The 12427-nt window shown below is 40.1% G+C and overlaps 1 protein-coding gene across 1 annotated transcript; it reads right to left on the bottom strand.

Annotated features, from left to right (window-relative positions):
• Positions 1–6400: 6400 nt before the first annotated feature.
• LOC138590199 (serine/threonine-protein kinase SBK1) lies at positions 6401–11531 on the bottom strand. The gene is made up of 4 exons (XM_069660783.1): positions 11376–11531; positions 9330–9498; positions 8490–8692; positions 6401–7217 (listed from the first exon to the last, which is right to left on the bottom strand). Exons 2-4 carry the CDS (start codon positions 9496–9498, stop codon positions 6552–6554), a joined length of 1038 nt encoding a protein of 345 aa, XP_069516884.1. The 5' UTR covers positions 11376–11531; the 3' UTR covers positions 6401–6551.
• Positions 11532–12427: the final 896 nt, after the last annotated feature.

Raw genomic sequence — 12427 nt, 5'->3', positions numbered from 1 at the left:
ATATGACAGAGCAGCTGCTCGCTACAAATGTTAACACAAGTAAGGCCATCCGTAAGGGACCAACAGACACACTGGTGCTGCTTTTAAGAGACTGACAGACCCGCCAGAGCCCGACATGTTTAGTCAGGAGTTAGCAAAGGGCCATGAGATCACAGAGCAAGCGATACACCCAAAGGGACTAATTTGTAAGCAGCAGCCCTCTTATGATATGTAAACACCACAGCCAGGCTCGCTGTCAGAGGCTTCGCTCAGGGATCAGGATGTGGGATTAAAGTCTGCTGTGATGCTGAAGCTGAAATAGACACAGCAGAGACTAACTGATCTGTGAGGGAAAGAGGTAACATTTTCAATTAGTCTTATGTTCCACTCTTATATTATGAATGAAAATAATAGCAAAAACTTAAAAGATGAATTACACATTCAAACCATGGTACTCTAGCATGCTAACTCCCTGGCTGATAATGGAATGAAAATGTCAGTTAATTGGTTGTTACAGTATTGCATGTATGCCATGCAGTGGCCCCCAGAGAGTGAATCATACCAACTTTTGTGATCCCCTGACTCTTTCTCTAGTGCTGTGAAAGACCGTGGTCCGTGGTTCTCAACTGGTGGGTTGCGGCCCAAAAGTAAGTCCCCAATGTGTGCTTAAAAAAAAAATAAAAATGTGGCAAAAAGTCTATGCCGCGTTTCCTATGACGTGTGTGCAGTAGAAGTGTGGTTTATTCACACTCCATGTATCCTCTGATTGGATAATCCCAGCTACAGTTACATCTACATTCATGAAACTTGATGAGCCCGACAGTAGTTGCATTTATTTTGCACTTTTTTTATTTTATTTCTGTTGGAAAAAGGCTGCCAACTGAATGAATTGTAGAGGGAATAATGTCCTTGCACTGTCAGGTAGCCATCTCAGGTCCAAACTGCACCATTTTTTATTAAATACATTTCTGTGGTTGAAAAATTTCAGAAATTTGGGTTGCGATTTGTCATAGGTGGTGGTGGATCCTAAGGCTAGACCAGATGAGAACCACTGCTCTTGTGCCGCCATGAGGTTGTCATTTGTCATTTGTTCCCCACAAGATGAACTTTGATGAACTTTTTCCTCTGGCACCACCATCAGGTAGCCTACGACTTTGGCTGTACCTTGAGTTGGGTGGTTATCGATAGATGCCAGCCTGCTAAGAAGCTAAACTAATATGGTAATAAGATGATGAACTAATATCCGCTAAAGGTCAGAAAGTTAATATCATTATTATTAGAACGCTGAAATTAGCAATTAGCTGAAATCACCACTGTGCCTTACAGCCTCCCAGATCTTTGTCAACAATTTCACAAGGAATGTTAATCCATTCACAGATGTATTCTATTGCTGTAAACATTACGCTCGGTCTCAGTTTCAGTGTTTTGTTATTGTTGCATGGTAATGTAGTTGGCTGTGGAGTGGGGATGCACCAACAAGAGGTTTGAGAGTGAGATCACCTGAGCAGTTCAGGCAAAACGTTTAGTAAAGGTGACGGCTCATTTCCCTTTATAGTGGTGTAAAAACAGTGATCTGTAAATGTACAGTATAGTTTTTTCAATCAGAGACAAGAAAATGAAGTAAAGACCAACATTTATTTTACAATGATGATGTGGTATTGAATTATTGTCAGAAATCTTTGGCACTTGGACTCTATGGGGAGATGTAATTTATAGCTCTGTTGACGAATCCGGCTCCTGCAGCCGATCTGTTCCGGATTAGCAGAGCAGAGGAGGAACGGCGATCACTACAGTCATTGAAGTTTCCATATCTCTGAACGTCTGCTTCAGACCAACACAAGAAGCTGTTCTGCTGTTAAATATACCAACGTGCACGTTTTTTACGGTCATTTAAGTGTGTGTTTTGGTTAGCGGAAGTGGCTACTGCGCAGCTCTGGCTCCAAGTGACGTCACCAGCGCAAGATGGCAGCACCTATCACGGTGGTATTTTGACTTCAATTTTGTACAATGAGAGTAGATAGAGACCTGTCGTCCATCTTTATATACAGTAATTGGTCCAGACGCTGGTGGTGGAGGGTTGGCTGATGATGCTGATGAGATGATGAAGGAGGTGGAGCATCGTGCATAAGGGTGACATGAATGAACTGGAGGCAGAAAAAATGCCATATGAGGCTCTGTTGCAGTATTATTGGACAGATGAGAGCAGGTGATGAGAATAGCTGATGAGTGCAGGAAAGTAAGTGTAACCAGAATGGTATGAGATATGAACAATAGCACCAGCACGCAAAATATAGTCTTCCTGACTGAACTCACGCTAGAGCTTCATTTTACAAATTGTTGGAGCTTGGACAGTAATAAAAACAACATGTCAATGTTAAAAATGTAAATGGTCAGTAATGTGAAAAGTCTTTTTAAATATCAGAATCTTTAATGTAACCCATCACAGGCCGATTATCAGAGTCAATTCAGTCAACCAGGATATGAGAGGCTTCTTTGGCACACTTTTATGTTGTATGAATGTCAGCTTTAGTGAAGCAAACTTTAAGTCAATTCCATAAGGTTTGTACCATAAATTCAATCTAAAGTGTACATTTTATTTCCCCATTAAAACAAAAGGCAGCCTGTTTTGAAATAAAAACATTTCTCAGACACTTTCACAACCTTACGTTTCTGTATTCATTGCTTAAACTCTGATCTGTCTCCTCTGCTTGCTGTGGCTCTTTTAGTCACAATCAGTTCAAACACAGATCCGCCTCTCTTTAGCCGCCTCGTGCCGTTTCCTCTTGTACAGACGGTGACGATGAGCCATCGGCTGAAAGAGAGGCCCCGGTTGTGGTGATTTTCCATAACAGATTTGTATTATTAATAGTGCTCCTGTGTATGTATGGTGTCATCCTGAAAGCCTGGATATGTCGTCTGCAGCTGTGTGTGTGAGTGAGTGTACGCTACAGGGTGTGTGATGTAATCCTTCTGAAATCGCTTTAACGCCAGAACTGTGTATTGTGACTGAATTAACTTTCTTCTAATTGCCAGACAACACATAAACAGTCTCTGTCCCACTCCCAGCTTTCACTGAGACATTACTACGGCGGCAGACAAGAGCAAACATGCTGCTATACGGCCCAAAAGATTTCCATCAATTCACAATCAATGCAAATTCAAAAATATAAAATAACCTGAAAAGAAATTAACGACAGGAAGACACTGAACATAATACAAAGCTGCTGCAGAAAGCTGAAACAGTATATGCCCTGCAAACATATAAAGATGCAGAGTCAAAAACACACAAACCCAGAAAACAGATGCAAACCCTGCATGTCTTGGCCCCACACAATCCCTCTAAGCCACCCACCAGAACACCATTCTGTAGTTAGTCTGCTTAAATATGCTAAATGGTAAATGAACCGCGCTTTTTTTAGTCTTCCAACCACTCATAGCGCTTTTACACTACATGTCACCTTTACACACCGATGAATGTCTTCAAACAGGATACATGGGCAGTCATACACTGAAGGCATAGCCAAGGACATGTGACTGTAGCAGTCATGGATCAAACCCCAAACCTTCCAAATGAGAGACGATCCACTCTACCACTGAGCCTAGGCCGTCCATTTGGGTAATGTACTATTTCCCCAAGTTCACAACAGAGCTGAGAGTTGAACAAACGCACCAGAGAAAGAAGCACACCTTGATGTATTTCTCTATCATATGCACAGGTCTGTAACTACACTGCTAAGGTAGTAGTAAAGTTCTCAGGTATTGAGTAAAGTAAGTAGTAGCATGACATTCTTGTAGATATGATGACAGGGAAAGTACTCAGTGTTTTTCCAGCATAACAGCATGAAGATCTTTATTTGGCAGGAAAAGGAAATCATGTGATCAGATATAGTTTTGTGGAAATTACGCTTACTGCTTATCTGTTAAGAGTTTGCTCTAAGAGCAGAAAGCACATTCTCTCACTTATACACAAGTGGAAATTAAATAACACCTTTTTTTTCAGTCCTCCTGTTTGTAGGGCTGTTTGTGCGTTCTTTTGTAAGGCAATATGTCCACAAGATTAACACACTGGTTTTAATGCCTTGTTACACTGAATAGGCATGTGAAACATTATTTAAATCCTTTAAGACACTGGGTGTGATATGTGTGTGAACGCCAGCACAGATACTTGGTGAGTCAAATACCAACACAGGCTTTGCAGCCAGACCAACCTTCTCTGTAGTGTTTTTATGACAGGCCTGCGTGTGCAGTCGGGCTCAGGGGTCAGCTGAAAGATGACCATGGTTAGTGTAATACCCTAAATAAGCTGTAAAGCATGAGGGGAACGAGCAGGTTCAGGCCTCAGGCCAAGTTTGGGTCTGCCCTCCTTAGAGGCCGACAAGTCCTGTCCCAAAAGCTCCTGCAGCATCATAGACCCGAACAAAAGATGCCATCCATCAGTAGAAGGCAGGTGGAGCTGTGATCAGTTGAAGTAAAAGGCCTGAAGAAGGTCAGTGAAAGGGGGGTTAACATAGAGCTGTGACAAAGGTCATACATTGTACTTCAAAGAGGGTCATATGATATCTACCCCAGAGAGTGAAAAGCAAGACTGAGAGGATGGATGTGTTTATTTTTTTCATGATGCATGCTCTCATAGTCTGACCATACATACAGTGTATACTTATAAACGGTATACATACATGTAAAAATAACTAACTTAATGAGTTTTACAAAAGAAAAATGAAAGGGATATAACAATATAACAACATACAACTAAGTTCAAACATAGTAAAATGTAATGTAAATCTTTCCCAAAAGTTGATCATATTATTAATACATTGAGATTCTGAATACAAACATATCAAACATCAGATTTTTATATGTCTAGCAGTCTATGGTCAAAGTTATGAAAAACTTGAATTTTGGTTGACCGGCAAGTAACCAACAGAAATTGCTTATCTTGCAAAAATGGGCCCCTTTGGAACCGACATCAAACTATACATCTCATATATCAATTTTAATACTGCATATGAAAATTATCTTCTAAACAACCAAGCATTAAAACACAATATTTATTCATTTGTGCAACAACAGGTGGTAAAAACCTAGACAGAAATGCACTGCTTTTACTTTACAATTTTTATAGAACATAACAGACTCAAGATGACATTATACATTATATTATTGTTTTATTGTTAATGATGTTCAATTTCAGGAGGATGTTATTTGTTAGCCGACGTAAAGCTGGCCTTTACCACTTTATACTTCCAGTATTAAGGTACATTATCAACTAGGGCTGCAACAACTAATCGATTAAATGAGTAAAATCGAAGATTAAAATAGTTGGCATCAAATTTCATCATTGAGTTAGTTGGGTCTTTGTTATAATGCACGGCAGCCAGCCAATGCCGAGGCTTGTGTAGCTCACATGAAGTAACAACATCTCCGGTCTTCTTTGGGATAAACAATTATTTTTCAATGAATAGTATCCGTTTGTTGTGCAGTGCTGATGTTGTGTCCACCTCCGGTAGATTAGTGTCCGTTTACACGGACAAATGCACGATTACGGTTTCTGACGTTCATTTAAAAACGAATGTAACAGACTGAAACTCCGTCTGTTGAGTGTAACATAACGTTTTGGAGTTTTTGAATACTTCATGCCATTAGTTAGAGACAGACTAAAGTGAATCTATTATTAATTCACAACAGAAACTTGAATGTCTGATTGAATATATATTGGTTAGTTACATTTCCCTGTTATACCCAGTTCATGGCTGCATCCCCAATGTATTTTTTTTATTGTCGGGGCCTTGTCTGCACTTTGAGTTACATAATTGATATATTAACATTGCATTGTACAAGAAAACTATATTTTTGTGTGTGTTGAATACAATGCTAATACTAAAATGTAGCTTTTTTTCTTTTTATCTGATTAATAATCAATTCATCATAGAAATAATCGACAGATTAATTGATTATCAAAATAGTTGTTAGTTGCAGCCCTATTATCAACCAACGTAAAACGTATGTTGACTTTTAATGTGCTAAGTAAGTAAGCATATTGCCTTAAATACTTTTAAGCAAGTACGTAAGTGGAGGGACACCTGCGAGCTAGTTCCGGCAGGCAACTCGAGCTGCACTGATTTCACACTTGACATGCGTCATTCTCCCCAATAACCCGACAAACACTTCCTCCCAATTGGCTGTCAATTTAAGCTGTAAGATTTCTGGTCTCTCCTTCTCCTCGTCATTGCCCCCGCTGCCCTGCACCAGCACTGCGCTCATACTTTCAGCCCCACCAGCCTCCACCTGTGGGCTCCGGCTTGGGGGGTTTAAGATATTATCTCATCACTCCTCAAATTTCTGCATGTGAAGTAAATGGTGGTGATGAGGTTGGAGCCTTGACGCCAATCACAAGCTATGTTCTGAGCATTTCTTCCCACACGGTAAATTCAACATCTGTTGAGTTTTTATGTTCTGTCTAAATCAATTTGACTGCAGGACACAACCTTTAGAAGTTTCCCATCTTCATGATGTAACCCCAAATGTACCCCCTTACTCATTACCTCCTAAAGATGATTGCAAAATGCAGTTTGTTAGGAGGTATTAGGCTGTTCCTGCAGCTGGCCATTCGCAGGAGAGGCACTGACTTTTTCTTTTTCTGATGTCTGCTCTTGCCCGATATCATTTACCTTCCTAAGCCAGTCCTTCTCCACATACGCTCTCACTTCCCCAACTGTACACCTCTTGTCGACCTCCGGAGCCAGGAGCTTACCAAACATCTCCATGGCATCCGGAGTGAACCTCTTCCACAAAGGAGGAAAGTCCTCCTCACTGTTTGGTTTCTCTTCCACTCTGCACCAGTCTGCAAACTCCTGGTAGAAATCATCCGAGTCCATGCAGCGCTCCCAGGGGAAGTAGCCTGTAAGGACGCAGAAGATAACAACCCCAAAGGCCCAGGTGTCCAGGCTTGGCTCCACACTAAGCGGAGGAGCGGTCACTTCTTTCTGGTCCTCCACTAGAGCCACTGTACAAAGCTCAGGGGCCATGTAGGGCAGGGTTCCTGTGATAAAGCGTATCATAGTGCCTCTCTTCTGGGCCAGGCCAAAGTCTGCAAGCTTCACTTGGCAGCAGTGATTGTCCAACAGGAGGATGTTTTCAGGCTTGACATCCCGATGAACCAGGCCATGGCTGTGGATGAACTCCAGAGCACTGGCGATCTGGAGGACACAACGTTTTACCGAAGATTCTGGGATACCCACCTGGAACAATCAGACAAAGAAGGAAAAGGGATGTTTGTGTCTTTAACGAAGGTAAAAAAAATGAAAAGCAAGGGGGTAGGTTTGGTCTCGACATTGGTTTTGAAACAAAACAATGGGGGTGGGAAGTTATGTACCCACCACCGAGGGTTGCTCCAATATTGGTAAGGAAATGTTGCTACAATGTAAATGCAAACCTGAGCACCTGTGTTGCAAGAAACTACTAATTCAATCAACCAAGTGGACACCCTAGAACTCTGCCAGCTCCAATTTGGACTTTATGGGTAGCACCTGCTACGTCTGTAATCCAAGTTTGCAAGGACAGTGAATACTGTACATTTGGATTTGTCCAAATTTCTCCCAACTTTACTCTGCATGTCTTAGTTTTCTGGCACAGTGGTAGACACATGGCCATACCACGCCACATGGCTGTAGGGTTGGCATTGTTGATGTGTCGGTCATTTGTCAGTTAGCGTTCGAATGAATTGCCATGAGTGTGGCACAGATGTTCCTTCTGCTCAGAGAAGAGATAGAAGTGTATCTTCTTACCTTTCATCCAGCGCCCTGACCAGTCAAAATGTTTGTATCCATTGCACAGAATGGGACCATTTTTTGTACAATTTAGTTGCTTTTGTCTTGCTGGTTCAGAGAGAAGTTTGTGATTGCCAAGAGGAGGGAAATCATGCCAAATGATTGTTTCAGTACCTACAGCTCTATTGATTGTTCAAACTTGAGGAGACTTAAGTCAATGTGAGCATCTTTTACTGATAATACTTCTGTACTTTGACCTCAATAAAATATTTTAGTTTTACAGTGTTTCACTTACTCAGTCATTGTTTTTCTTCCATTAATGCCAATAATCTCAATAAGAGAGAACATCTACCCCTACCTTTAGCACTGTGAGGTTCTCACTTTTGGTATAGAGACAAAATCAACAATTGGATAAATGATCATTAAAACTGGTACAGAGTTTATGTTTCCAGCTGGATAATTAGTAGAAGCTTAACTTTTCATCTTTAGCTATCATAAGGTAAAAAGCTCAATTTGCGCAATACATTTCCATCAGCCACAGCAATGTGTTCAGTGCTAACTAGCAAATATGCTAACACACTGAACCAAAATTGGCACTATGGTAAACATTATACCATACTTATGTGAGCATGTTAGAAATCTGACATTAGCATTCATCTCAGAGTACCACTGTATTGAAATACAACCTCTCAGACCCACTCGTGTCTAAGTCTCTTAGTTCAGTTTTGCCAATGTATGACTCACCTTTGGCTGGATGACAGCAAAGAGGTCTCTGCCAATGACGAGCTCCTGGGCAAAGCAGTAGTGGTCATTAGACTGGAAGGCGATGCCAAAGAGGCCCACGATGCAGGGGTGGCAAGACAGGTGTAAGGAGATGCAGTACTCTCGCAGAAAGCCCTGCAGCTTAGTCGAGGCTTTGGGCATCACTTTCAAGGCCATGGGAGTCCCTGCAGATCAGCCATTCTTCAGTTTAGTTCTTGTTATCATTTTTCACACACTTAAACTTAGCCTACATAGTTGTTTTTCAGACAGTACAAGATGTATGATGTAATAATTGTATATTATACCATTGCATGGCTACAACCATAAACTTTCCCCGCTCTACCCACGGCCCCCCACTCCTATGGTTTTTAAATCCAAGGCCTTCAGGCCCGGAGCCAGCATCATGCTCTGCATTCTGCTCTGTCCTTTGTCTACAATGACCCAGTCAATGATCCACTTTGGCACAACTCTGTTCTTCTCAGGGTCGTTCGGGGTTTGTGGTACCCAGCCAATCGGAAAAGTGCAATCGCACTTTATCTTTTTTATTTAAATAGTACCTTGCCCTCCTGTCTTCTGTTCACTGTGGTTGTTCTGTATTAGATCCTTCTTCCTCTACATTTATTTCCAGTTGTAACTGTGTCTGCAATTGAGTTATATTCATACACAACACATTTCTTACTCCCCATACATTACTTTTCTGCTTCTGCCAAACGGGCCAAAAAAATGCCTAAAACTGATTTTATGAACATGATTGGTGATTAAAATGATAGAAATTGGTCAAAGGTTTTCTGTACTGAAAGAGTACTGAAAGTGTAGTCCTACCCCTGAAGCGATGCGTCACCAGCAGCACTTTGCCGTATTTCCCTCGGCCGATCTCCTTGACGACGTTGAAGTGTTCCTGGATTTCCAGGTTCCCGAGGCTCTGTGCCGTCAGCTCCATCAGCTCGTCGATCAGGCTGCCATCAGCCAGGCTCAGACCCAGCTCAATCATCTTTCACCATACAGACAGGACAAAAGGGACATAAATATAGATGCGACATGCATACTTATTGTAACATATTGAACCACAAAAACAGCATTTGTAGCTCAAAATATCTTTTATAGCTTATGTCACTATCTACTTTTGACAAAATTACACTATCACATTGCTTTCTTTTAATACTTAATGGTCATCCAACAAAGCAACATTTAAAAACTTGGTTATCATCTCTGGCAACCTGAAGCTGCCAGTAAGGTTCCGCAGAATGGCTTGTTAGATTGTGGAATAGGAGTGGGAACACTTTGGAGTTGGTTGGAATGCTGGCAGTATCTTTTGTTGGTCATTTTCAAAAACAGCTTTTTGAAACATTTTAGAAGCTGTTAGCAGTAAATGTTTTACATTTTGACTGATTAATGATTCATTTTAAAATAGCTGGCAGTTACTCAAATAATCGTCTAATCATGGCAGCTCTACTCTACTACAGCTCTATCACTTCACCTAAACAATAGCCACACTAGTGTATCAGTTCCCTTTAAAGACACAAATGCAACACTATTTCTTAGAGATGTGGACTTGAGACTTGGTGACTTGGACTTGACTCGAGGCAAAGATGACTTGGTCACAACTCTGCTGTTTCTTTACTGATGTATCCAATTACAGCTTATATAATGTGTAAAAAAATACATTCTCTGCCATCCACATCTATCTAAGCATGTCAGTATGTATATATTTAGAAACCATTTTTAAGGAAAAGCAGATACAAAGCTTAATAGCAGCACCTCCCATGTAAATGACATAATTAATGTATTAATTATTTTTGAAAAATGAAAATATTTCCCACATTGCCTCCATATGTGGTATTGTTGTAACTTGCAAAGTGCCTTGGGGTGGCCTTGGTAGTTGAATGGTTGTGGACACATAGTCAGCTTGCCTTAGTCTTCTTTCCAATAAAGGTGAAAACAGCCCCTTACATATATATTTTTAAAATATACATTGCATTGGTGTGGTTAACCTGAATAGTTAGTGACATAGTTTCTGTCAGTTTCAGTTCAGTTAATTTTTCATGTTTTTGTCTACCAAGTTTGATGTTTACTTATACTGTAAGTTTAAATTATCTCATTTAAAAGACGTGGTTACCATAGCTACATGGATCCTTATATCCCCATTAATGGGACATCCCAGTGGCCTTGGTGGTAAAATGTATACCATTAATCTGCAGTGTCCCTGGTTCACTTCTGGCCGAGGACCAAGTATGAAAGACAGAATAACAACAGTAATCTAGGCTTCCATACTCACCCATAATTACCCTCATTAGTGTATTTAATACTGTGAATACTTATTCTAGCTTACTCTATCTATTTCTGTTTCATGACATACATCAAGTCACCTACTGACAATCTCTTTGTAGCCACAAGTTAATCACAGAGATGCTCTTTCCTCAAGACAAGGATGTTGAACTCATCTCAACTTGTGTAGCACATTTAATTTATTGTTTAGTTTTCCTGTAGTTATATGACAAATGTTTGTTTTATATTTGTACATATTTACATAGAGAGTTTTATCCTTTATATTTATTCTCTCAAATTCTATTTTTTCCCACACTTGTCTTTTCGTACAGCCAGATTGCGTTTCAGTACTGATATTGCTAGTGTACATGACAAATAAAACCTGGAATTATTGAATAATTAATCGTAAAAAAACATGTGTTTAAGGTGTAGAATGACTGAGACCTATTTTAGTATTTTATGTACTTAAAAAAATGCACTGAAATACTTCTGATATTAGAGTTTCCTGTCTATGACAGTACCAGTAATACTATAAAACATCAGCAGTGTTGCACATACCTTCATAGCCACAATAATTAGACATTGATCACTTCCAGGTCTTACCTTTTTCACTTAGTTCCCAATACAGTCACCGGAGTCTGAAAACAAACCAAACACACACAACGACAGACACACACTCACACCACCATGCTTACACCTGATTAAATAAAGCTCATGTAAAAGTGCAGCTCGAATGAGCGTCCGGTCCGTCCTCCACCTTCACTGCTGCTGCAGGATCGGCGTGCAGAGTGGACCTGAGAGCTTTTCACTGCCCAGCATGCAGCTCTGCTCTCAACTGCTGCCATGGGGACAGAGCCCACTTTGACAGCTGATTACAAACTGCCTCTGCAAAGGGCACACACGCAAGCACACACACACACACACACACAAACACTGGCCTACATACAGTATAATCTGATTTATGCTTGCATGTGTACTGTAAGTATATGTAATACATATGTATAAAAATCATTGACATAATGTTTCAAAGACAGAAATAACTCATTCACAAATTTCTTTATACACGCTCACTCACACAAAGAGCTGCAAAAGACTGTGTCTTTGGGCCCCTCCACCTCCTGTCAGTTATCTCTCTGCCTCATATTCATGCAGCTGCACACAATTTTACATAAGCTGCATACAAGTTTTAGACTTATGCTTTAAAGAATTAATAAAATGCTCCGGGCACAAAACAATGATGATGTATTGACATTTTTTTCTGGAATTTCATTACTTAATAATTTTCAGTTTAGTCTCTGAAGCACTTAAAACATTTAGTATTTGGTACACATTTTAGTACTTGTACTTCTATTTCATGCTGCTCCACTACAGTACTTCATTACTTACATTAAGTGTTTTGCGGCTACTTTTGAAAATCAAGATTCTCCAAACAAAAATGATGTTATGATATTAGTTGTTACAAATTACACTGTCCACGACCATATAGATTGTGTCGAATTAGCTCCATTTAGATAAACTACAGCAATAATGCTCAATAATAATAATAATAATGCTCAAGTATTTTTTGCTTATAATTCTTAATTAACATCTTCAAAATTGGACTTTTATTTACTGATGTCCGATGTCTTACACCCAAAAGACTGGAGTCCATGTAT

Source organism: Semicossyphus pulcher, unplaced genomic scaffold, assembly GCF_022749685.1.
Source record: "Semicossyphus pulcher isolate SPU_LCO1_2020_fin unplaced genomic scaffold, fSemPul1.0.p SCAF_13, whole genome shotgun sequence".
NCBI lineage: Eukaryota > Metazoa > Chordata > Actinopteri > Labriformes > Labridae > Semicossyphus > Semicossyphus pulcher.
The sequence above is the reverse complement of the archived record's forward strand: the minus strand, read 5'-3'. Positions and strand labels throughout refer to the sequence as shown.

Coding starts and splice junctions, on each gene's coding strand:
- LOC138590199 (XM_069660783.1), bottom strand. CDS start 9,498: ATGATTGAGCTGGGTCTGAGCCTGGCTGATGGCAGCCTGATCGACGAG. Junction 8,693..9,329: donor GGTGACGCATCGCTTCAGGG/GTAGGACTACAC, acceptor GCTGATCTGCAG/GGACTCCCATGGCCTTGAAA. Junction 7,218..8,489: donor TTGCTGTCATCCAGCCAAAG/GTGAGTCATACA, acceptor TGATTGTTCCAG/GTGGGTATCCCAGAATCTTC.